Source organism: Dreissena polymorpha, chromosome 2 (genome assembly GCF_020536995.1).
Source record: "Dreissena polymorpha isolate Duluth1 chromosome 2, UMN_Dpol_1.0, whole genome shotgun sequence".
Taxonomy (NCBI): domain Eukaryota; kingdom Metazoa; phylum Mollusca; class Bivalvia; order Myida; family Dreissenidae; genus Dreissena; species Dreissena polymorpha.
Genome location: NC_068356.1, coordinates 109,761,158 through 109,785,937, shown reverse-complemented (window position 1 = coordinate 109,785,937; position 24,780 = coordinate 109,761,158). Strand labels below are relative to the sequence as shown.

General features: G+C 36.9%; 2 protein-coding genes across 2 annotated transcripts; one reads left to right on the top strand and one right to left on the bottom strand.

Moving 5' to 3' along the window:
• The first annotated feature begins 1,000 nt into the window (after positions 1–1,000).
• LOC127869978 (hephaestin-like) lies at positions 1,001–24,780 on the top strand. The gene is made up of 12 exons (XM_052412638.1): positions 1,001–1,109; positions 4,143–4,317; positions 5,365–5,564; positions 6,125–6,337; positions 6,842–7,156; positions 9,258–9,380; positions 9,845–10,021; positions 10,348–10,565; positions 11,208–11,361; positions 22,661–22,873; positions 23,225–23,438; positions 23,737–24,780. Exons 1-12 carry the CDS (start codon positions 1,001–1,003, stop codon positions 24,716–24,718), a joined length of 3,093 nt encoding a protein of 1,030 aa, XP_052268598.1. The 3' UTR covers positions 24,719–24,780.
• Positions 16,539–17,892, bottom strand: LOC127868478 (uncharacterized). The gene is made up of 3 exons (XM_052410297.1): positions 17,712–17,892; positions 17,036–17,569; positions 16,539–16,744 (listed from the first exon to the last, which is right to left on the bottom strand). Exons 1-3 carry the CDS (start codon positions 17,862–17,864, stop codon positions 16,553–16,555), a joined length of 879 nt encoding a protein of 292 aa, XP_052266257.1. The 5' UTR covers positions 17,865–17,892; the 3' UTR covers positions 16,539–16,552.

The window sequence follows — 24,780 nt, the reverse complement described above, 5'->3', positions numbered from 1 at the left end:
ACACGCAGTGATCTTTTTATTTCAGAGTTATGTACCCTTAAAATTAGCCATAGGTAAGGCTGGTAAGACTGCGGTTATTATAATTTCCGTTTGTGGCCATTATCTAGATCATACTGAAACAGAAAGGTTTATTTAAATCATAATAATAAATGTCATATGTATCTTCAGATTTTACTAGAAAATATATGTATGAATGCACAGCATGCTTACTTTGGCGGTTACACGATATATATTTAGCAGTGAATAAATGTCAATCAAACAAATACTTTTACAAAACCTTTGTTGTTTTTTTAATATTTGGCATTTGAAACCGAATATTAGTAGCATATTGCATTAACTATTATATTCCTGGATTCATAAATTTAAAATTGCATTGTGCAGTAGATAAAATGATGTCTTGAACATCAATGCAGACAACAAAGCCGATAAGTGGCAAAAGCTTCGACCGTCTGTAGCCATCAAAATTAAATAGTGACATTACATTCAAAAATTTTCAAACAAATGTATCTCCGCCGTTTTAGTGTCCAGCTGTCAAATTACTGTAAACACATTCGTCAATTTAAATGTCAATAAAATTGAGGAAATGGTGGTTAGGTACTCAGCATTCAACCTATCATAAATGTTAATGATAAAATATTGATTTGACCGTTATGACGTTGATGATTGTATAAAGTGAATTTAATAAGATACATTTACGTAATGTGAATTTCTCGTTGGAGTTTCGTGAATGTGCACTTAACTTTTCTACTTAACTATTGTATGTGTGTTGTTTTGTGCAAAGAATTCATTGGAATAAGAATAAACGATGCAAAAAAACTTGTACGGAAATATCAACAAGTTGAACAAGCCGGTTGACATGTTCTAACTTACATTATTTAATTGTTCTACCACGGATTCAGAGATGGACATTCAATTATAGGGTTCATGCAGTTAAAAAGGAAAGCTTTATTTATGATCACTCAATTTTAAAAGAAAATAGAAGTAAAAGATAAAGTTAAGAATGCGATTGTGGCTGTTTGATCCGTTTCTGTATTCGCTGTACTTGCGAACGTTCCTAACATGGAACTCCGTCATCATTCAGAACAACACAACGCCCGAACCACTACCAGGTACGTATGGATTAAAAAGGGGGGGACTAGTCACAAGGTTTTCTATGGTCTGTTGATTTTGTGAAATTTTTCATAAAATATATTTGGTTTTAGCATATTCACTAGGACATTGTAGATTTGGCTTTAGCATATTCACTAGGACATTATAGATTTGGTTTTAGCATATTCACTAGGACATTATAGATTTGGTTTTAGCATATTCACTAGGACATTATAGGTTTGGTTTAAGCATATTCACTAGGACATTATAGATTTGGTTTTAGCATATTCACTAGGACATTATAGATTTGGTGTTAGCATATTCGCTAGGACATTATAGATTTGGTTTTAGCATATTCACTAGGACATTATAGATTTGGTTTGAGCATATTCACTGGGACATTATTCAAGGTTTAAGAAAACAATTAAGCTTCGCTGTGTAAAAACTGTGCTAAATTCACGCGCGTAAAGTGCCGTCCAATATTGTTATGTGCAGTCCGCACAGACTAATCAGTGGCGAAACTTTCCGTTTGTATTGTAGTTTTCTCTGACAGGATGTCGTTTTTTCGGCGTAAGCTGTATTAAGCCAGCTTTTCACCTTAGCCTGACCTTTGTTAGCGTCCAATAGAATTCAAATAAAACTTCCCGCGGCCAAGTACAGATGAATACACTTCATTGACTGCATTGGCTGATTTGAGAATACGACCAGAACATTGGAAACATGTCCGCGTCTTTGTAACACTGTTTTACTGCGTGTTCAGCTTAATAGATAGAACAGTTTTACACTCAATCTCGACATCAATACAGTTTGTGCGTCCACCTTTTATTTTCAGAAGATTTTCAGCGCGAGAACGTTTGCACTTAAAGGCTATTTTCTCATATTTAGTACTAACTTCCATATTCCTGTCAACATGTTAACATGTTAAAGTATAGAGCAGTGGACGCGAAGACTCACTTTAATGCATTGCATTTCAACTCGCGAGGTATATCGGGTCCATTTGCGGCCACTGTGTGTGAATGTCAGAGTTTACATACAGGTCATCGCTGCGTCTCTACCCTATGTGCTGATCGGAGTTCGCGGCCAGGAAAATAGTCGTTACATAATAAAGACGCTATAGCATTGACTAGGTGAACTGGAATTTATTTAGACCAGACAGATGTTAAATGAAGATATCCAGCGATATCATATGGTATGTCAATAATAGATTCTTAATGTGTTTTACAACAATACCATGATAAATATTATTTTTAATTAATTAAACAAGAATTATGCCATCATATTGACTAATGAATTAAGCATGAGCGCAATGATTCTCGATACTGTTAAAAATCGAATCAAATAGCAACGCCAGACAAACCACTAAAACAGGTTTGTTCGAAGAACGCGCGTATAAATATTTAAAATATATACGGATACTTCGCGTGTGGCCGGTTGACTCATATGTTTTAATTTCACTTCCATTCTTCTTTTGGTTTTCTGTTTTGTATCATTACGTTTATGACCAGCAATATGTAATAATGTAAAATAAGCCGCGAAAACTCCGCGTATCATCCCGTACTGCGTTTGCTGCAGCTAAGAACTGCACAGAAAAAGACATTCGCTATCGTTGATCTCATTCATTGAAGTCTTTACCTTTCATTAACTGCAACCACAATCAACGCCGTATATCTTTTTTTAAAGATATTTCTTGTTTACGTGAATCCGGGTAAGGCGGAAAATGTCGTCCATGATAAGCATTTGTGGACTGCACCGGCTAATCTTGGACGAACTTTACGTTTATATTTCAAGCCCGTTTTTCTCAGAGCGCGGTTCAAATAGAAGGTTGGCGTGGGATTTGTGGACTGCACCGGCTAATCAGGGACGAACTTTACGCTTATATTTTAAGCCCGGTTTTCTCAGGGCGCGGTTCAAATAAAAGGTTGGCGTGGGATTTGTGGACTGCACCGGCTAATCAGGGACGAACTTAACGCTTATATTTCCAGCCCGTTTTTCTCAGAGCGCGGTTCAAATAGAAGGTTGGCGTGGGATTTGTGGACTGCACCGGCTAATCAGAGACGAACTTTACGCTTATACTTTAAGCCCGGTTTTCTCAGAGCGCGGCTCAAATAGAAGGTTGGCGTGGGATTTATGGACTGCACCGACTAATCAGGGACGAACTTTACGCTTATATTTCAAGCCCGTTTATCTCAGAGCGCGGATCAAATAAAAGGTTGGCGTGGGATTTGTGGACTGCACCGACTAATCAGGGACGAACTTTACGCTTATATTTCAAGCCCGGTTTTCTCAGAGCGCGGCTCAAATAGAAGGTTGGCGTGGGATTTGTAGACTGCACCGACTAATCAGGGACGAACTTTACGCTTATATGTTAAGCCCGTTTTTCTCAGAGCGCGGTTCAAATAGAAGGTTGGCGTGGGATTTGTGGACTGCACCGGCTAATCTGGGACGAACTTTACGCTTATATTTTAAGCCCGTTTTTCTCAGAGCGCGGTTCAAATACAAGGTGGACGTGGGACTTGGATTATTGAAGCCCTCTCGTGAATATATTTGCTTCGTCTGGACTCAAAACACACAAATAATCTGAAAAATATATGAGAAATGCAACATTACTCCATAAACTTTATCAGAAGAGCAATGTGCGTTAACATTCCCTAGAAAAAAAAGTATAGAAGGAGTATTCAAACCGCCACTGGCTATTTTCTGACCAAAACAGCACAAGGCAGAAAGTTTAACAAAAAACTCGAGAAATTCGGGTATGGAGTTCATTATGACAGTTTGAAAAAGTATATACTGGTAGTATTAATTTGTTTCGAACAATAAGCATAAGGTCATGCGTTCAAACAGGCTATAAAAAGTGCCATCAACAGGCATCGTGTTCCATGTGGTAAAAAATATCAGTTGGCAATATAATCAAATGAAACGAATAGTACACTAAGTCAAAATAAATAAGACAATTAGGCTATAATATTACAGATAATCACGCATACATTTTGTATACTTTTTAAAATTGAATCATGCGTTCTAAAAGCTTTGTATATTTTAATATGTCGCCCCAGGCTCGAACACCAACATTAACAACATCAACAACATCAGAAAAATCACCAACATCAGCGCGAATGAAGATGCCGCGGAGTTCGTGGTACGTCGGTACCGAGACTACTACATCAAGGCGAAGAAGATCACGTGGGATTACCTGCCCGCGCACGAGAATCTCGCGGATTTTAACGATGAGTACGTATACCAAACTATTCTCAGCGCTTACCTTTGTTATAACCAATGCAATTTCAAACTACTAGCTTGCAAAACTTTTCTTAATTTACACAAATTTACCAAAGTGCCATTTCCTGTATATTGGGATTTTTTGTTCAATATGATTTCAGTAAAAATTAGGGATGCAATATGTTATAAAAATCATTAACTGGTTAACCTTTTGCCGTAACCGTTTATTAACCGGTTAACCGAAACGCCTTAAGTAGTTAAATCGATAAAGAGTACGTAAAAAATGTCAAACCTTTCGACCCGCTCTTTAGAAACGAAAGAAACGAATTTTTAGTTGGACCGCTTATATTACGTTCGCGGCGTATCTCTCACAAAAATGGTGTGTTCCTTTGTTCATTCTGTTTTAATTTTTGAAATTCAAACTGAATTAATATTCAAATAGTTTTCCCTTTCAGTTCGACGTAAAGTGGGTCATGTGTGTTCAACGAATCCGCATCTCTTCTTATTCGATAATTGCATATTTTGTTGTTTGCTTTTTAGCGCCTGTAGCCGAAGTAGATCTATTATCGTTTGATATTCATTGTACATTTTTAAAAGTGGGTAAAATAAAGGACACGAATGCAAATTAAATTACTTATGAACGAAATGTAAGTTGTAAATGTAATAATTTATAGAAACAGTAGATTTATTTAATAGCGAAGTAACTAAGTATTATGATCTCAAATAATGATAGTTACGTATGTTTGTTAACGTACCATAGCGCGCAAATGTTAAGCAATTGCACAAATTTACCGTTTTTATTGTTTAAATATTTTAATTGATGTTTTATTATATAATTGCTCCAAAATGCATTTAAAATTGATGCATGATAAAGTATTTGGATTGCATTTAAAGTGTTTTGGTTAAATGGGCTGTCTGAGCTAAAATGTGAACACCATTCACATACATTATTTGAAACACCCAATAAATCTAAGCTAAAATGACTTCTTTGCTATGTTCGTATGTGACAAGCAGATTCGTTCAAGAGACGCTCATCAACCGACACAACCGCGTTGGCAGCCGCTTCTCAAAGTACGTCTACAAAGAGTACAGCGACAGCTCCTTCCGGTCAGAGATTCCCAAGCTGAGCTCGTATGGTCTCGTCGGGCCACTGTTGCATGGGGAGGTTGGGGAAGTGCTTCGGATCCACTTCAGGAACGAGGCGGAAGTGCCGCTATCGGTGCATCCGCATGGCGTTCGGTATACGAAGTCAAACGAAGGTGTGTGTTTTGTTGTTGGTTATTGGCAAGTAGATTAATTGCACAAAACAGACTAAGCTGACCAGTTTATCTCGCAACGACACTAGATTGACAGTGTGTTTGAAATTGATTGTTTGACAGAAATGATTGCAACAACTCGTTGTTACCCGAAATGACGTTTTGCACACCTTAAATGATGATGCAATAATAAAACCTGAATACAAGCCCACATATCGTTGTGTCAATTGTATGTGCTTGTTTCGCGCAAAGTATACATTTAAATGTTATCATATCAGTGTTGCATTTAATGAATATTTTTGTAATTATGTTTTGTATATTGTCTATATATATCACACAGTATACTGGTACCATGGTATCGAGTGTTGTTTTACTTCGTTTGTGATATGACTATAAACAAGTCTTCTGTAACTTAACACATACTAGATAAAATGTGTAAGACTTGTAAATTGTGGAAAAACCGATCGTTACCTGGGTTTACCAATACATCTTACGTTCAAGAACTGTTTAAAAATAACGTTTATTGATGTTGAAACTAAAAAAAGTACAACTCGTTGTATCAGGAGCTATTTACCTCGACGGCACAAACAGAACGCAGAAGGCCGACGACGGTGTGCCTCCCGGAAGTGAGTTCACGTACCACTGGCCACTCACTTCCGAGTTCTCCCCGCGCTCCGGCGATCCCAACTGCCTCCCGTTCGGCTACCACTCGCACGTGGACGCGGACCGGGAGGTGAACGCCGGACTTGTTGGTCTACTCATCGTCTGCAAAGCAGGTAAAACAGAACTATTTGCACAAATTTATAATCATCATCATCAGCAGCAGCAGCAGCATCAAACCCACCACCATCATCAGCATCATCTTCGTCTTTTTAATCATCATCATCATCATCATCATCATCATCATCATCATCATCATCATCATCATCATCATCATCATCATTATCATCATCATCATTATCATCATCATCATCATCATCATCATCATCGTCGTCGTCGTCGTCGTCATCAACATCATCATCATAATCATCATCATCAGCAGCAGCAGCATCATCACCATCATCATCATCATCATCATCATCTATCAACAACCCGCATAAACAACATCGTCATCATATCATCATCATTACAATCAGATACATTAATTTACTATTATTAATTATAATCACTATTACATTATTTCAAAAATATATATATCTGCATAATTAAGTATAATAGGCGTTGATACTAAAAAAATACGTGCCACTTTAAAAGCCGACGAAAAACCCTTACCATTCCAGGCATTCTGAACGCACAGGGTGTCCGTTCGGACGTGAACAGGGAGCAGGTCCTCTACTTCGACTCCGTCAACGAAGGCGAGTCGCTTCTTACTAGTGAAAATCTCGAGCGTTGCGGTAACCCCGATGAATGCAAGCGTCTGTTCGAAAGCGGCGATCCGGAGTTCGAGGAGAGCTTGAAAAAGGACTCGATCAACGGCTACATGTACGGAAACCTGCCAAATCTCGCCGTCTGCGCCGGCGACCACGTGGCCTGGTACGTGTTTTCGCTCGGTGCGGAGCTTCATCCGGTCAACATCCAGGGGCAGACGTTAATCGGTAGCAGACACAGGTATTGCGTACACTTATGTAAGAGGTTTGTTTATTGTGGTTTTTAACTCTCGCGATTAAGGGCCAGCCATTTAATTTGTGTTCTGTCAACTTACAAATGCAGTCCAACTTGTTTGAAGCAGCCAGTCAATGAAGTGCTCATAGGCCGACGCTGGTGTTATTTGAGACAAGCAGTTCTTATCTCAATAAAAGTTTCAATCAAGTTATTAACATATGCTACTTTCTAAATTCATAGCAAGTTATGATATAAAGAGATTTGTTTTCTGGAATGCAATAAACACAGTTCATTGCATGTTGAAACGCGCGACAGAGAAATGTTCAATCCTAAAATTCCGGTTGGGTACCATGCAAGATGTTAAATTGAGAAAGTTCGTGTCAACAGCTATATCTGCCATCTATCGTTAGACGGTTGATAATCACAAATAGACGTGCATCATCGCTCTGAATTTTAATCAAGAGGAAATATATTAAAACGTTCCAACTTAAATCGTGTCGGTGGACCCAATAAATCAAAACTCCGGTCTGCATCAAGGCAAAAGAAACCGGCAAGTAGCGAAATGTGGCATTCAACTATTTACCCAAAAACATATGTAATTAAATGCCTTTTTCAAAGCACGTGCATAGTGCGGTCAAACGCGTCCCGGTCGGATGCCGTGGGTTACATTCAAACATTTTTCCGGGGCATCTAAATTCGCACGCATCAATACAAAATACTTTCGATTCATTTTTTCATTAAGAAATCCATAAGACGGTAAAGCAAATATAATTATGTCGATTGGTTAAACAGTATTGTAATATGTCTCTACAATGAAATACGTAGCCGGCGCGTTCAGAAATGTTGGACGTCAGTCAGTTACCGATATTTCCTGGAAATTTTAATAATTGATCAAACGTATACATCGAGAGAGCAATATGCACTCGAACATTATTTCTTCTATGCTGTTGTATTCTACCTATGTCGCCATATATTCTTTGTATGCGATCTTATTGATAACCGTGCCCAACTGGCATCACTCAATTTTAACGTATTCAAATATGCTGTATATTCGAATGAGTTCAACAAAACAAGGCAGGAGTAAAATGCTGTGAAGAAACTCTTTTCTGTCTGAGTGCTTTATAGTTTGTTTTCTTTAATCATTTACACCATATACACGTAACTTTCCTTGTAGTATAATTTGAAATAGATCTGACGCATTCCGGAAGTGGTACATTATTTCCATCTTATATATTTCTGTATCTTTCTGAACACGTATCCGTTCACATAAAGTAAAGTATCAAATTATACAACAAAATACGCATTAAACTGGGTCGTATTTGTATTCGTCATACGGATTGCTTTCTCTTTTCCGTTGCAGGAAAAGCGTGATTGGAATCTGGCCCGCGACGTTCCGGGAAGCGGAAATGGTTGCTCATAACCCTGGGAGATGGCTCGTACAATGCATGAACTCAGAACACAACAGAAGTACGTGATAGTCTAAAACGTTTATTTTCTGATAAAGATGTGTCCATGAAACGAGAATCATACGCAAAGTGCGCTCATCTTTTACCTTAACATTTTCTATACATGGCTTATAGCAAAAGAAAAATGCGCTCTTTTTAAAGACTCTATGCTATTTATTCTTCTATGCCCCAATATCGTTGTCACGATGACGGACGTGTTGTTGACTCAAGTAAATGTCTTATGATTGAAATTACCTGCTTCACGCTCCGCTAAAAGTTCAACCTATTTCTAGTGAAACCTTCCATTCTAGATGTTGGCTACGGTCTGTTGATTACGTACGTTTTTCTGACTCCGAAATTGCAATTAAACGCGCTCTGTGAAAACGGGGTTTAATGCATGTCCGTGAAGTGTCGTCCCAGATAAGCCTTAGCAATCCGCACCGGCTAATCAATGACGACACATTCCGCATTTATGGCATTTTTCTCGTGAATGAGGTCTCTCCTAAATGAAAATCCAGTGAACGCTTTAAGTATTGTCCCTGATTAGCTTAAGCGGACTGCTCTTGCTTATCTGGGACGACACTGTACGCACATGCATTAAGGCCAGTTTTCCCACGACTGAAGCTTAATGTCGTTGTTTTCCTTGCAGACGGCATGAAAGTGTTCCTTGACGTCGAGGACTGCGGGTTGACGGACGCCGATCAGCTGAACGGCAGAGTCCGTCGCTTCTTCCTGTCCACCGAACCGGAAGTGTGGGATTACGCTCCTTCTGGTTTGAACGCCTTCGACGGGCGACCGCTGGACACTCCGAACACGTATAATACAACTTTGTTTTACAATCTAAACATGACTGTTAATTATAAAAGGACTAATGATGTTGCTGTTGCTGTTTTCACGCGGTAAACATTTGTCGTTTGCCTTTAACCGAACATGGGTAAAATATTGAACACTTACAAAGAAACTTAAACATTTTCTTTTTAAAGCCACGTGTAAATCAACAAACAAAGCGTTAATTCTAAATGGTTGAGCGAACACGTTCTATCGTTGTTTTTTAACGTTTGATTTAAATTGTTGGTACATATTAATCACATTCCTTGATCTTTCTTCATCCAATATTTTTTTCAGTGATTCAGAGAAATACTTCTCCAAAGTCTACAAAGGAAAACGAATGATCGGTCCGACGATACAAAAAAACTCGTTTCCATCAGTACACGGATATCAACTTCAAAACCCGAGTACCTAGGATCAAAAATGAGGAGCACTTGGGAATACTGGGCCCGATCATTAGGGCCGAGATAGGGGATACGATTCAGGTGGTGCTTTTAAACAAGACACCCTTTCCGGTCTCCATTTTTCTTCAAGGAGTCAGTCTGGAAAGCTCCCAGAATGGTGTTCGCTCTAGATTGCCAATAGGTATGCGAAACTTTCTTATTGTCATCATCATTATCAGCAGTTGCTGCAACAACGACAGCAGCAGATGTAAGAAAACATTATCATCAGGACTATATCCATCATCATCGTCAACACCAACGTCTTTGTTTTCATTATGACCATCATCTTCGCAATTTAATTATTTTGTTATTGTTTAAAAGTATGTTAAACAATTGTAATGCTGACTTCATTTATCTAGTCAATATCGTATTTAGTATTTTACAAGTTTAACAATATAGGACAAGCGTTTTCATAAATACTACAACGTCCGTTTAAATTTCACACATCTTCCTTCTCCGCCATCGCAGACGCAAGCGGAAGTACCGGAAGAACTGTCGCGCCCGGCGACAAAGGCACCTATACGTTCACGGTGCCCTGGGCGGTTGCCCCAGGCGACGATGACCCGGACTGCCTGACCTACATCTACCACTCGAACGCCGACATGGAGCGTGACGTCAGTTCCGGTCTGATTGGTCCCCTGCTCGTCTGCAAGCCGGGAACAATTGACCCGTTTACTGGTCAGCAGGTAATGCAGGGCGTCGATGTCTAGTTGGAATGCATGAGGTGCGTTAAATTGATACTGAAAAGTTTAACGAAACGTGTGTGCATATTTGTTCAAGTAACTTTAGCATATGGTTAAAAACAACATGTTTGTACAGAGTGTATCGGCTTATCTAAACCTACAAGTGTACTAGTATATTGCATTTAACTTGTAGGTGCTCGTTATTGCCTTTTTGTAAACTAATCATTTGCAAACGTAATATTGTCGACTTGTCATCGATTGTTAGTGGTACGTGGCCTTTAATGTAAACAAAAGTAGTACGCCTCATGATTCACACTCGAGAAATAGACCTACTTGGCTAGCATACGTGCAGATTTTCGTGATTTATTTTTAAATATATCTATATCAAAGTTTGCTTATTTATATTTTCGATAAACATCTCGCACTTCATGCACCCAAGAGTAAAATTCTTCCAATTTGCCAAGATTTTACTTGTTTACTTTTAAAATAGAAAATTAAGGCCATATAAACCAAAAATAATAAACGTATGGTTAAGTCATTCGTTATCACGTTGTTTATCTTGACGGCAGGGACTGGATTACAGCCATGCTCGGAACCAGTCAAATTTCTGAGCGGTGCTTGCATATCCGTAAGTGATATTTACAGAAATACGTCGATCGGGAGATGTTCCTGTACTTCTCGAGTATTGACGAAAACTACTCCTGGTACCTGTCGGAGAACGTCGCTGCTTACGTCGACAATAACGTTAACAACGTCAACCTCAAAGACGAAGATTTCGTGGAATCTAACGTAATGAGATGTAAGACTGTCACGAATATTTCTTTTTTACGTATAATTATACGCATGAAACAACAAATACAAATAGTTTTTAATAATTGTATCATGCAGAAACTAATTTGTTGATACGTGTACATTCTACATTGGTCATTAACCTGGTAACTTGACCATACTATCCAATACGTCTTCTTTCATTCCATGCAAAATCTACACCCATGTACATGATTGCCGGTCAACGCGTTCTCAATGTATACTGAGTAGTGTCAAAGTTAAGTTTCGGTTATTAACCAATATGAAGCTGACCTTCGACCCACAGGCAGCAGTATCATAAATTTGCCCCCCACACATGTTCCCATGCAGTTGCCGACAAAATGCAACTGGATTCGTTAAAAGACAGTAAAAGCAACGTGAACACAACTAACCGATCTCCTGCTCGGCTTATAAGCTTTAATATTCAATTAAATTTGACTTTCTCGATATATGTCACTCGGTGTTTCATCTACACATGTACACCATTTAATTTTATAACGCGTCATCTGGTTGGTTGTTCTCATTGTGTTGGCCAATGATATGGCGTTTTAGAACCGAACATTCGATCGACAAAATATGACAGCAAAACACAGACATGTAGCGAGAGAGTCGAATTTAATTGAATATTAAAGTTATTAGCCGAGCAGGAGATCGGTTAGTAGTGTATTCTCGTTGCTTTTACTGTGTTTTAACGAATCCAGTTGCATTTTGTCGGCAACTGCATGGGAACATGTGTGTTTTCGATGAAAAAGGTCACGTCCAGTGTTCCACAATCTTTCAGCTATGGGCATATAGTGCGTTTCATACCTTGTGTATATATAATACATATACGAGGGTTATTTTTTCAAACTGTGTATTTTTGTCAATATTCGTTATTGAAAAGTCAAACCATACACAAAAGGTGTACATTTAACAATCTGGAACCCCTGGGGTAAGCTCGGGGGGGGGGGGGGGGGTAGGGTCCCGGGAGGGGGGGGGGGCAAATTTATGATACTGCTGCCTGTGCTTCGACCCGGCGACCTCAAAACAACGCTGTTACATTTGAATGATTATATGTAAAATAATTGTATAGATACCGCGCAGACACACGTTTACTGCTTAGGGTAATAACGAGAGGTTCAAACTGGCAATTGATCACTCAACTACGTGATGATTTGAGATATAGAGAATACTAGGTTAGCGTTGAATACAGAGAAGTTTATGTTGCGAGGCTTAGAACGCCGGGAGCGCGAGCAATCGGTTGCATTTGCAGATTTCTGCATACAAACATAATTATGTTTAAACTTGCACATTTTTTATTTGTCTATGGTACAAGAAAATAATTTCATATATAAATACACAAAGAATGAAAACATTACATAACATAACAAATAAATGAGTTGATAATACCCGTGTACAAAATGGGACGTTCCGAATTCCAGTGTGGTGCTATTTTTACCATCTTATACTTTACACAGCTCTATGCCTAACGTGAATTAAATCGGAAAGCAAATATTGCAGATTATTTATGAATTGTGCGATATTTGTATGGCGTGTTGTACATTCTTAAATCTCAAAAGTATACGCATGGGTTATAAACAATGCACATTACACGAAATAAGGAAAATGTGATAAATTGACAATTCAAATATGTCGATATACAGTACATGTACATGTGAAATAAGTTGCGTTTATAATAAATCGTCAATTTTTTTTTTTTTTTGGCGGGGGGGGGAAATGATGCAATAAGTGTCATTTTCAGCTGATTCATCATTATACGGATGGCGAAAAATTATGTCATATGACTAGATTTAAAGGTTGAAGGTCGTATAATTTTGAAGCTAAAGTTTTCTCGACTTTATTTCTTATGAAAAATCATTCAGTGGTAAAGTAAAAAATAGTCCGTGCACGCGACAGGTATATCCCACAGTGTTGAATACAGGTTAGTATATTTCATAAGGTGTTATATTTTAGTTTATTAGATAATACAGTAGGCAATATGCCCATGAGTATACATGAAATATCAAATACAATAAGCAAAAACACAAAGTCACAGGTCATTCGAATCATAGACATAAAAAATATATCGGTACAATGTAAAGCAAAGTAATGGATATTTTATAAGACAATATACAGCAAGAGGCTGTGCATAAGTATATACAAAAGTCCTACCCTAATCATAATACGTATTATAAGTGTTTCTTATTTCCCATGCTTTAAAAATAAACATAGCTAAATTTTTAACTATATTACTATTTTGAGAGGTCAATAAATCTATAAACTTTAACATATTTGGTCTTACGTAATAACATGGTTTTAAATAAGCTTTTCTTACATCAGTATATAATGTACACTCCATAACAAAGTGGTATTCGTCTTTTAAGACATTGCATAAAGTACATTTTCTTTCTTCATAAGGAATAGCTATTGGTTTTTGCCATCTACCCGTTTCAACTTTAAGCTTATGTGCAGAGACTCTTAGTCTAGAGAGCGCCTATTCTGTACTTTGGGATATTTACATCACTTTAATAGGATTTAAATTTAAAATCGGATATTAATATGTATGTTTTTGCTCTAGTTGATTCACTCAATTCGGTTTTCCAATTTTGTTTAAACATATCTGTAACTCTTACTCTAAAAATTTTCAAAAATATGTCTATATCCCCTACCCCTTGGTTCAGCCACACATCGTTAAAACCACAATTCTATTATCTAATAGACTTTTTACCATGTAGGCCCAAGATCTGTTATTAGGGTACGTTTCTAATTCTCGGAACATAATATCATAAACAAGTTTTACGTATTTAATATAATGTGTGTTTACAATCTTTAACCAATATCTAATTACATTTATGCTATGTCTGACGGATAAAGACGTTCTTCCTAGTTCTCCATATATAAAGTTATTCTGTGTTTGCCTTCGTACTCCTAATAATAATTTCCAATAATTTTAATGTATTCGTTCTATCTTTATATTGCTCTGTAAACCCCATATTTCGGACCCATAACTTAAAACCGGATAAATTAATTTATCAAATATTTCAAATCTGTGTTGTATTGTAACGTTATAAAATTTCGACATATATTGTCTTAATTTAAAAATAGCTTTCAAAGATTGTCCACACAGACTATCAAACGTTTTAGAAAAAGAGCCCACTGAGGAAAAGACAAAACCCAAATATGTAAAGTTATCAACAATTTCTAATACATTGTTATTATATAAAAATCTCATATTTTCTCTAAGTCTTCCTCCTTTTTTAAAAACCATGACTTTAGTTTTTTGTGTATTAACCGTTAGTTTCCATCGATCACAGTATTGTTTTAACAAATCTAATCCTATCTGTAAGCCAGTTTCACTTTCTGAAAACAAAACAATATCGTCAGCATATAACATTATTAATAATTTTAAGGTGTCTAGATTTATTCCATCATAATTATTTGTCAGCAAATATTCCTCAATGTCATTCAAATACATTGCAAATAAAAATGGAGACAATGATTCACCCTGACGTACCCCTAACAGGCATGTAAAACTATCGCTAACCTCATTGTCATATTTTACCATTGACTTAACAATACTATACATTGAACGAGTAATGTTTAATATTTTCCCTCTAATACCAAGCTTTATCAGTTTATACCACAGAATATCTCATACTACGTAATCAAATGCTTTTGTAAAATCTATAAATGCTACAAATAGTTTCTTTTTCTTATATGATAAATGCTGTATTACGTTATGCAATACAAAAATATTATCTATTGTGCCCATGTTTTGTCTCAATCCTGCCTGAGCCTCAATGTAAACATTATACTTTTCCGCCCAGATTGTTAGCCGGTCATTTAAAACTTTTGTAAATAATTTGCCTAGTGCACTCAATAAAGTAATACCCCTGTAGTTATTCGTATTATTAACATCACCTTTCTTATGCAATGGGACCACATAACCCTCTGACCATGTTTCTGGGAAGTAACCCGAATCAAAAAAAATTATTAAATAATGTCCAAAAAACTGTCGCGAACATGTCTATTTCACATCCATACTTAAAAAAATCGTTAAGGAAGTTATCTGGACCACCCGATTTGCCATTTTTTAGTTTTTTTACAGCATTTTTTTATTTCATGCGTGGTAATAATATTATTCAATTCTTCAAACATTATGTTTAATTCTCCCCCTAGATATATCTCGTTAAAATATAAAATGTCTTCATCTGGCTGAAAAAAAACACAGAATCGGGATCATTTACCGATTTAAAATAATTTAAAAAATCATCTGATGACAAAGAACTAGCATTGCCCACAACCGATCCTTTTGGCATTTTCCAATATAACTTTGCATTATTTTTTCTGGCGTATTCCAATTTATGCGTTTGCAGTTTATCATAATCATATTTTTTATTTCTAACACATTTTTTATAATTTGATCTAGCTGTCACCAGGTCCCTCCTTGTTTCATCGCAAGGATTATTTCTGTAATAATTAAGAGAAGTATAATAATAACTCTTTAATTTTTACACTCATGGTCAAAGTATACACCATCCTTATTGTGATTATGGTTAAAAAAATTAATACTATGTAAATTTTGTTCAAATATAGGCTTACATACCCCATCCAATATATCTGTTAAAGTTTTAACATTTAAATCTAAATCCTCATGTGAGTTTGACAAAAGAATGTTTCCACAAAGAGATTCAAAATGTATAGTATTGTCTTCCGAGCTTAATACATTCATGTACAAATCTTTTTAACTATCATCCCATTTATATTTGTATAACAATTTAACATGATCCCCTTTATTTTTGACATCAACAAAATTATCCAATGTGTGCATATTTAAACTAAACGAGATAACACAGTGATCGGACACAATATTAGGATCGTAAATTTCAAATGTTTTAAACAGTTTAAGAACATCGCTTTTACACAAAACATAATCGACAACGCTACACCCTTGTGAGTTTACACATGTGAATTTACCAATGCCTTTATATCGTCAATGTCGCGTTGAAAATGGGATAAAGTGGTTTAAGATAGTAATGATATAAATACATTCTATATTAACAATGTTACCCCGGGAACTTGGCGAATTGCCTAGACAGTGTTTTTAAAAAAATAGCACAGAACCAGTTTACATATTATATACCGAATACATGTATCGCACATTTTGGGCTATAAATAATTAAATTCATAATTTATTTACGCTTTTAATGAAAATCAAAGAAACCAATATAAACGTTTTCTTCTTCGGCATAATTAGCGTCGTTAGCGTTTTCTTCGGATGAGCATTCGTTTTCTCCATGTGTATTATCCGAAGAGAACAATTCATATAATTTCTTGGATCCATCTACGGTCGTCTGATCAAGGCTGCAGCTGTCGTTTTCTTGCCTACCATCGGACTGAAACGATACAGTGATTGTAAGAATTGTATTATATAATTTTCGATGCGATACCATACATCTACTTATTCTTTTAATATTGGTTCTCGTAAGTATAAAGACGACTTGAACCCAGCAAGTTGTTTATCGATTGATAATATGTTTATTGAATGCCTTAGCTAATTAGCAATTACAATAATAGTATAACGATAACATTGCACGTTTACTCAATAACATTATATTTAAATACTTAATTGACCTTTGACTGAACTGCTTAGCAACATATAAAAGGTCAGCGTAGTCGAAACTTACCACAATTGTTTCATCCGTTGGAATCGCTGATGCAATGTACAGTGGTGATGCGAAACTGTACGACTGTTCATATAGATGAGCGCTATTTGTTTCGTTCGGTGCATGCACTCTACTGGAGCTGCACTGTTGGTCGCAATCATACGGTTCCGAGAGAGCGCGGAATGCTTCAATGTCGTTTTCAAGTCGTTGTTGCCTATTCTGGTATGACTGCAGAGCTAGTTCTTGTTGCTTAACTATGTTTTGAATTTGTTGGATGTCTGCAAGTAGTGCGTGGTTAAGTGTCTGGAGGTGGTTGTAGTGATTTTGTGCTCGCTCGAGGTCGATATTGCAATCCGCGATCTCCTGTCGTATCTCTTCTGTTTCATACCGCGTCTTACTGAGTTGTTCCGCTACTCGTTGATATTCTATGTTCTGCTGAACCTGGAAACTTTGCATGGTAGTAACCATGTAATTCATTAAATGCAGGTGAATATCTTCAATTGTTTCTGGTACAGGCAATTGTTTGAAAGCGCCTTCTTTTGTTCGCTCTAGCAGCTGCAATAAAAAAAAACTTGTTTCATCATGCGTTTATTGTATTGTCCAATATTTTAACATTTAGAAATTCAAAGTCCTAGAATTACTCTGGACCCGCAGCATAGCAGTTAACAACATCATATCATCAAATATTGATTTTTACCTGGTAATTTGGGTGAACGTCCACTTCTCCGAATTGATTCCACCCGATTGCTTGATTAAAAATCAGATAATGACTGTATTTCGCACTCAAATAATGCGTGTTGTCCTCCATGGTTGCTTCTATGTTATGACGCGTTATGGTAACCGAGGTCATAACCGCTAACGTTGACGTCACAATGACAAAATGACGTCAATACGTCAACTTCACGTCACTTATCTTAACCTGATAGGTGAAAATATTTCCTCGCGTTGAGTAGCAATCGATTTACTTATAATCTCTATAACTCTATATTACTACAGCTTACTTATTTATGATAGTAGGTGCTACTTAATTTACGGGCAAAAAGCTTATTTGGTAACCATGTCATGTATACAATTTTGAGCATTATTGTGTACAAAACATTTTATCCCACTATTACAGCGAAATCGGTTGATTAAAGCCCCGTTTATTAAATTTCATCTATAATCAACGGCAAGGCTATAATCAATGGCACGAAATGACGTCATCAACTGCCGAACCGGGACTACTTTTTCCCACGCACCTCGCCACCTGTATTTGCCAAGTGCATCAATGATAAAAACAATCTCAAATGTTTGTCAATCTTAATGACCTTAAAACAAAGGAAAGTAGCAAAAAACGTGTTTGTTTTTTTTTCATTTATTGTCATTAAAACCTTGTATTAGGTAAATTTAACACTATGCAAATAGGTTCTGTTGTTGTCGCTCCCCTTTGAAGAAGTCAGTTCGAGTTACTCCCATTTGACCGTATTAAAACAATCGTTTGGACCAAGAAATCTTGTGTTAATTTACAAACTGTACTCGGATATGCGTCCATCTGATTTTTCTTCAAAGCATCTTTTCTACCTGGCAATACGCACAAATGACACTGCATCCCGGTGATTCTTGCGTCAACAATTGGGTGTCAACAAGTTAGGTCAGATGCTGAAGGCCATGGCAAATGACGCCGGCTTTCTCAAGCACAAGAAGAGAATAACGAACCACTCAGTTCGCAAATTCCTGGTCCAAAAACTCCTGAAATGCAAACATTCCACCCACTGAAACCATGGCCATAACAGGGCACAAAAATGTCCAGTCCATAACCAATTATTCCAACATATCTGTTGAACAGCAGAAAAGTGTTCATTCTTGCTCAGTCCAGTAAATGTAACAATCCAACAGATTTCTCTTGTTCACCTTCATGCACCGAAACTTTGGCCGAAATGCAGCCTAGACAACCACTGTCTACCGAAGAACAAGTTGATCTTGATGTTCACCCCACCCAGTCACTTCACCAGCAAATGTCTTTCTCTAGTTCGAACAACTTTGCCTCACAATTCTTTGAACGCCACTTTCAACATTCAAAATGTTAATGTATATAATTAGCTTAAATCCAAGTAATCTTTGTTATTTCGTCACGAAATAACCACATATTATAACAAATAAGCAAATATTGTGCACCTTGTGATCGACTCGATAGTTTGATAACGAAAGTGAATTGTGTGTGGTGTTAGGCTACGTTGTAAACAAATGTAGTTCCTTGTATATAACAACCTAATGTCATATTGATATAAAACTGAAAGATTTGCAATTCAATATTATTAAAATTGTAATTAATAACGCTCGACACTTTGTTACAGAACGATATTCTGATTAAAAAAATGATTATTTGATCAGCGGTTATTTTTTGAACGCGGAGTAATACACTGATCTTGGTTACACTACAGTCATTATCAAAGTACGACAAACACTCATGAAAACTTATTTTGTTTTAATAAAAAAAGTTTACTGAATAAAAAGTGGGATAAATAGAATCGCCAAGGCTCGTGCTTTTTGTTTTCTAAGCCTCGCATGATAAAACTGATCTATAATCAACACTAACCTATTATTCTCTATATAATTGTTTCAATACAAAAATAATGCATCCAAACAATTAAATGTTGTTTTTTTGCTGGATGAAGCGCTTTACATCTGCCAAGCTTTTAGATCTAATATTGTATAATTGTGTGCGTATTTACCCTATATAATTCAAAGATAGTTCGGTGGCTGCGGCGTAGTGGATATGGTGTCCGCTTATCGACTCGGATGTCTCGGTATCGATCCTTTAAGTGGAAGTGTTCTTTAGATCACCCATTAAAAACCAAATACTGGTCCTACCCAGGAAACAGATTGTTGTATTATGTCTCAATTCAACTAAAACTGTTGATTCTTGCATAACCTGATTTAACATAGGTTATCAAAGTAATGTAGTGTGTCAAATCAATGTTTATTGTAAGGATTATCAATGTATAATGATGTAGAAGCGAGGGACAGCATACTTGTTTTGCAATCGAAATATTTAATACATATAGGTATCTCACAGGGTTTTCTTTCGCAAACTTGTGTTGCCTTCTTTAAATTATGTCGTCACAAAAAAACTAGCAATTTTAAAGCAATTCATAAATCACAGTCTCAACTGCATATACTTAGTTTGTAGCTGTATTTAAAAGATTTGAATGCAAACAAAAATGTCATATAATCCAATTTTTGTATACATTTTATTAACACATGGAACAAACATAGATATATCAGTAATCATATGAGCTTACTTATATGTACAGTGACTGTCTTCCTACGCTTAGCTTAGCAAAAGCATGTAAAAGCATGTACATAATGTTAATATATTTAGTCGATATATACAAACTTTATGATAGTGTATGGCGCAACAAAACACTTCGAGAACAATTATTTGAACATACAAGAATAGTTACACAATACAACATACTAAATCACTTTCATGAACTTACAAGAATTTTTCCACACAATTGCAAAACCACAGGAAGAGCGATACCGCGAGATTACAGATGCCGACTTCATGTTTTTTTCAGATCATTTTTTTTTAAACCAGCGTTCACTGATTTATGAGGATAATAATAAAAATAAGATCTCGTGTATATGAAGCAAATACATTCAAAATTAATCGGTATTCATGCTTTACATTTTGGGCGGGATATATTTACAAAAATGTGTTTGGAAAAAGTTAACGCGATTGGTGGTAATGCAGTCTGTGACTATGGCTGATTCCCTTGAGACTAGGAAACAGAAAACAGATAGCCAATCACATAAGAGCAAAAAGTCGTATTTTGGCGGTGAAAAACTTACAATGCAAGAAGATAGGCAACAATGCGCTACAAAAAAATGACTTTCCTAGCATATGTTGCCCGCTGTATGCATATAAGTGTGATATATAGCATTTGTTAAAGTGTCTATGTACATTTGTAGCTCAAGTGGTCTATCAATGCATCGCAAAAATATACGACGCAGGCAGAAAAAAATGGATCTGATAAATATAGCTATATGCATATCCGAAAAGTGATACAAATAGGAGCCAACAGCGGCGGGCATTTGATCGTCTTATATAAGCAACGGTAGCCTAACGGGTCAAAAATTTAGCAACATTTTAAATACATGTAATAGATCAAAGTGTATTAATGATTATAAAATTGACCGATTTCAAAACAAAGGATTGTGAAAAACGTACATTTATATTGCATATAAGATGTATTAAATCTATTGATGGAGTGTTAACACCACTGAGACATTAATGCAATCACACAAAAATAGCTGTCGATTGTATTTATATAACATCCGACTTCAATCAAAATGCCGACTATTTGTGTGTAATAGTATAATAAGGATAAAATTATTAAACATATAAAATCCGACTTCAATCAAGAGCCGATTATATTTTATATTATAGTACCGGTAAGTTATTTAGTTATGAGAATGACCTACCATGTTTGTTTGTAGAGACACAACTTAAGGAAACCACTTCTTGTAAAAGATGACTGTGTTTCCGGAGACAGTTCTTTAGCTAGGATAGACATCGGATTCGTTTACTTGTAATCGCGGGCCAGGCCAGTCAGGGTCAGCCCGCCCGCCATATGTTTAAGGTAGCGCACCTCTAATGGGCACATATCCAAATATAATCTAATTAATTATTTTCTTAATCAGCATCATTTCACTGAACTACATGCAAATTTGTAGGTAGGCTTTCCATGCTTTTTAAAAAAATATACCGATTTTTTCAAAACCACCCCCACGCTCGGCTTTTGTCCAGTTTATTTTCACCCCTGGGGTATATAAAAGTTCCATAATTCATTCAAATTTCCAAATATGGGCATGCAGTTGGTGTGTACAGATGCTGTAAAGGTGTTTACAGTTTAAACAAGATGAAATAAGTACTCTTTTACAGACATTTATTTTTTTACAAATTTTTATCTATGGAAGAGCGCCATGAAATGTAAGTGATTTCAGCAAAGTAAACATTGGGTCGGTTAAAAACAAAGTGTCATAAAATTCAAAATAGTATCATTTAAGTCATATTTAAAACTTAGTTTTTATAGAAACACTATATACAGCAAAAATACCAAGAAATAGACAGATTTACCGTTTACTTTTTGAAATAAAAATAAAAATGCAACATGCATGGTTCGTATTTTCAACAGTAAATCACCCAATTTCGCCATAACGTTGTTTTAATTTTAATAATTGCAGAATGTGCATAAAAATTGCAACATATTTAACAATAAATATAGCTTATATGCCATATTAAATCAAATTACGTTAGAAAATAAATAAAACGCGTCGCAAAGAAGTATACGTCATCGGCAGGATTCGAACCTGCGCGGGAATATCCCAAAAGATTTCTAGTCTATCGCCTTAACCATTAGGCTACGGCACCTAATAGTAGGCTCTTCAACCTTCGAAGAAATCGCGGGAAATCATTAGAGGTGCGCTACCTTAATTATTGGATTTTAGATATAAAAAATTAACATAATACAATATAACATAAGGGTTTAAAAAAGGCAAAATGTATGATGGTCAGTTGAAGAAAGTAAATAGGCGATCGAGAGACTATTCGTATTTGTATTTGTGCATTCAAAATAAAATAACAACTATAATCTATTTAAGCTGTCAACGGTCGTTCCTATGGAAACTTAAAGGGTCTAGACGTTTGTCGCGATGGTAACATCGTCTGGCACGTGCTCAGCTTCGGGCAGACGGAGGGCAGCCACGTGGTGACGTTTAACGGAAACAACGTCGCTATCAACGGCGTGTTTCGAGATACCCATGTGATCATCTCTGGACAAACTCTCGGCGCTTTGATGAAGCCGAACAACGGTGGTAGGATTTTACTACGGTGGGCTACATGGGTGATTCGTTCTCTGTGTTTACAATAAAATAATCATGTTCTACACACTACGGCTAGTGTGATGCATTGCGCATTAACCAAGATACTGGTATTTGGTTCGCATGGAATTTATTAATAAAAATCGTTGAAACTATAGTTTAAAACCGGCAAATATTACACAATTAAATAAAATGGTACTTGAAGATAAAAAAATATATGTCAAAGTCGCTGAATACTATATGCTGATCAAACAAAGTATATAACTATGCGTTTAATGGAGGCGGCAATCGTACATTAAACACAATACATGTACTAATTTCACAATTTGACATATGTTATTTAAGGTAACTGGTCGGTCTACTGTCACAATACCCACCATTATGACGCCGGAATGACGGCCCTTTACAACGTGGACACGTGCGGGGCGAGTTCTCCCCCTTTCTACCAGGTCACGGGCAAGGTCAGGCGTTACTATATCGCCGCTGTGGAGCGGAAATGGGACTACTCGCCGCGCACTATTCATCCGATAGATGGTTCTGATTATTCGGATCCTTCACAGTGAGTAGGAAATTCCTCTTATGTATATACATGTATGTCAAATAGTGATCTATTGGCGATAAGACATAAAACTCGAATTTGGGAATGTACCTTTCATTTGAAAACAGTTTTTTTTTTACCGTCATTATGTCGTGTTTCCATATACATATAATGGGTGTGATAGCTTTGTGCGACTTTAACTTGATTTTATGACGCTGATAATTAAGTTAGTAATGGTGATGATGAGGGGGATTCGGAGAAGGACGAGGAGGAAGAGGACATTATTATGATTGAATTATGATTTATGTACTTTTTTCAGTGCGCAGCATATTCGAGTACAAAAAGATGGCCGCTTCATAGGAAGCATCTACACAAAAGCAGTTTACAGGGAGTTCACTGATGCTACATTTCTTCGCGAAAAGCCAAGGTCCTACGTGGAAGAGCACCTGGGCGTCCTCGGGCCGTTCATTAAAGCGGAAGTTGGCGACACTGTGATCGTCGTGTTCAAAAACTCTGCGTCAAGACCGTATTCGATTCACGCGCAGGGACTACTTTATAACAAATCCAATGAAGGCATGCTGTACAACGACGGTCAGAGCATGAACACAGGAGACGCAGTGCCACCCGGATCAACTTTTACGTACACGTGGAACGTGCCGAGCACATCCGGCCCAACTAATTTTGGTCAGAACTGTATTAATTTCATTTATCACTCCGCCGTCGATCCGGTTCGTGATGTGTACTCCGGTCTCGCGGGACCTATTGTCGTCTGCAGACCTGGGACTTTGGATGATCATGGTAAACGAATTGATTCTGTCGAGAAGGAATTCGCGCTGCTCTTCTTAGCTTTGGATGAGAACAAAAGCTGGTATATTCAGCAGAACATCAAGGAAAACTGTCCGCAAGCCGATGCGACTTCGGCTGAATTCGTAGAGAGCAACAAATACGATTCGATAAATGCCCGTATTTACAACAACGTTGAAGGTCTAATCGCGAAATCCGGTGACAACATCGCCTGGTACATCATGGGCCTTGGGGAGAGCGAAGACATTCACACGGTCCACTTTCACGGACATACCTACACGTATCGTACGGGGCAGACGCACGAAGGTGACGTCATAGAGGTGTTTCCGGGTACATACGAGACAGTGGAGATGTTTGCCAATAATCCGGGCATCTGGGCACTACATTGTCACGTGGGTGAGCACATGCGCGATGGAATGATGGCAACATACGAAATTATTGATACACGTGGAGACGAATCGCGCAAGAAATCTCATAAATATGGCGAGGAATACTAAAAAGTGATCTATCTTTTTAGTTACGAACAACTGTATTAGTTGAGGTATTGCTTCACAATACG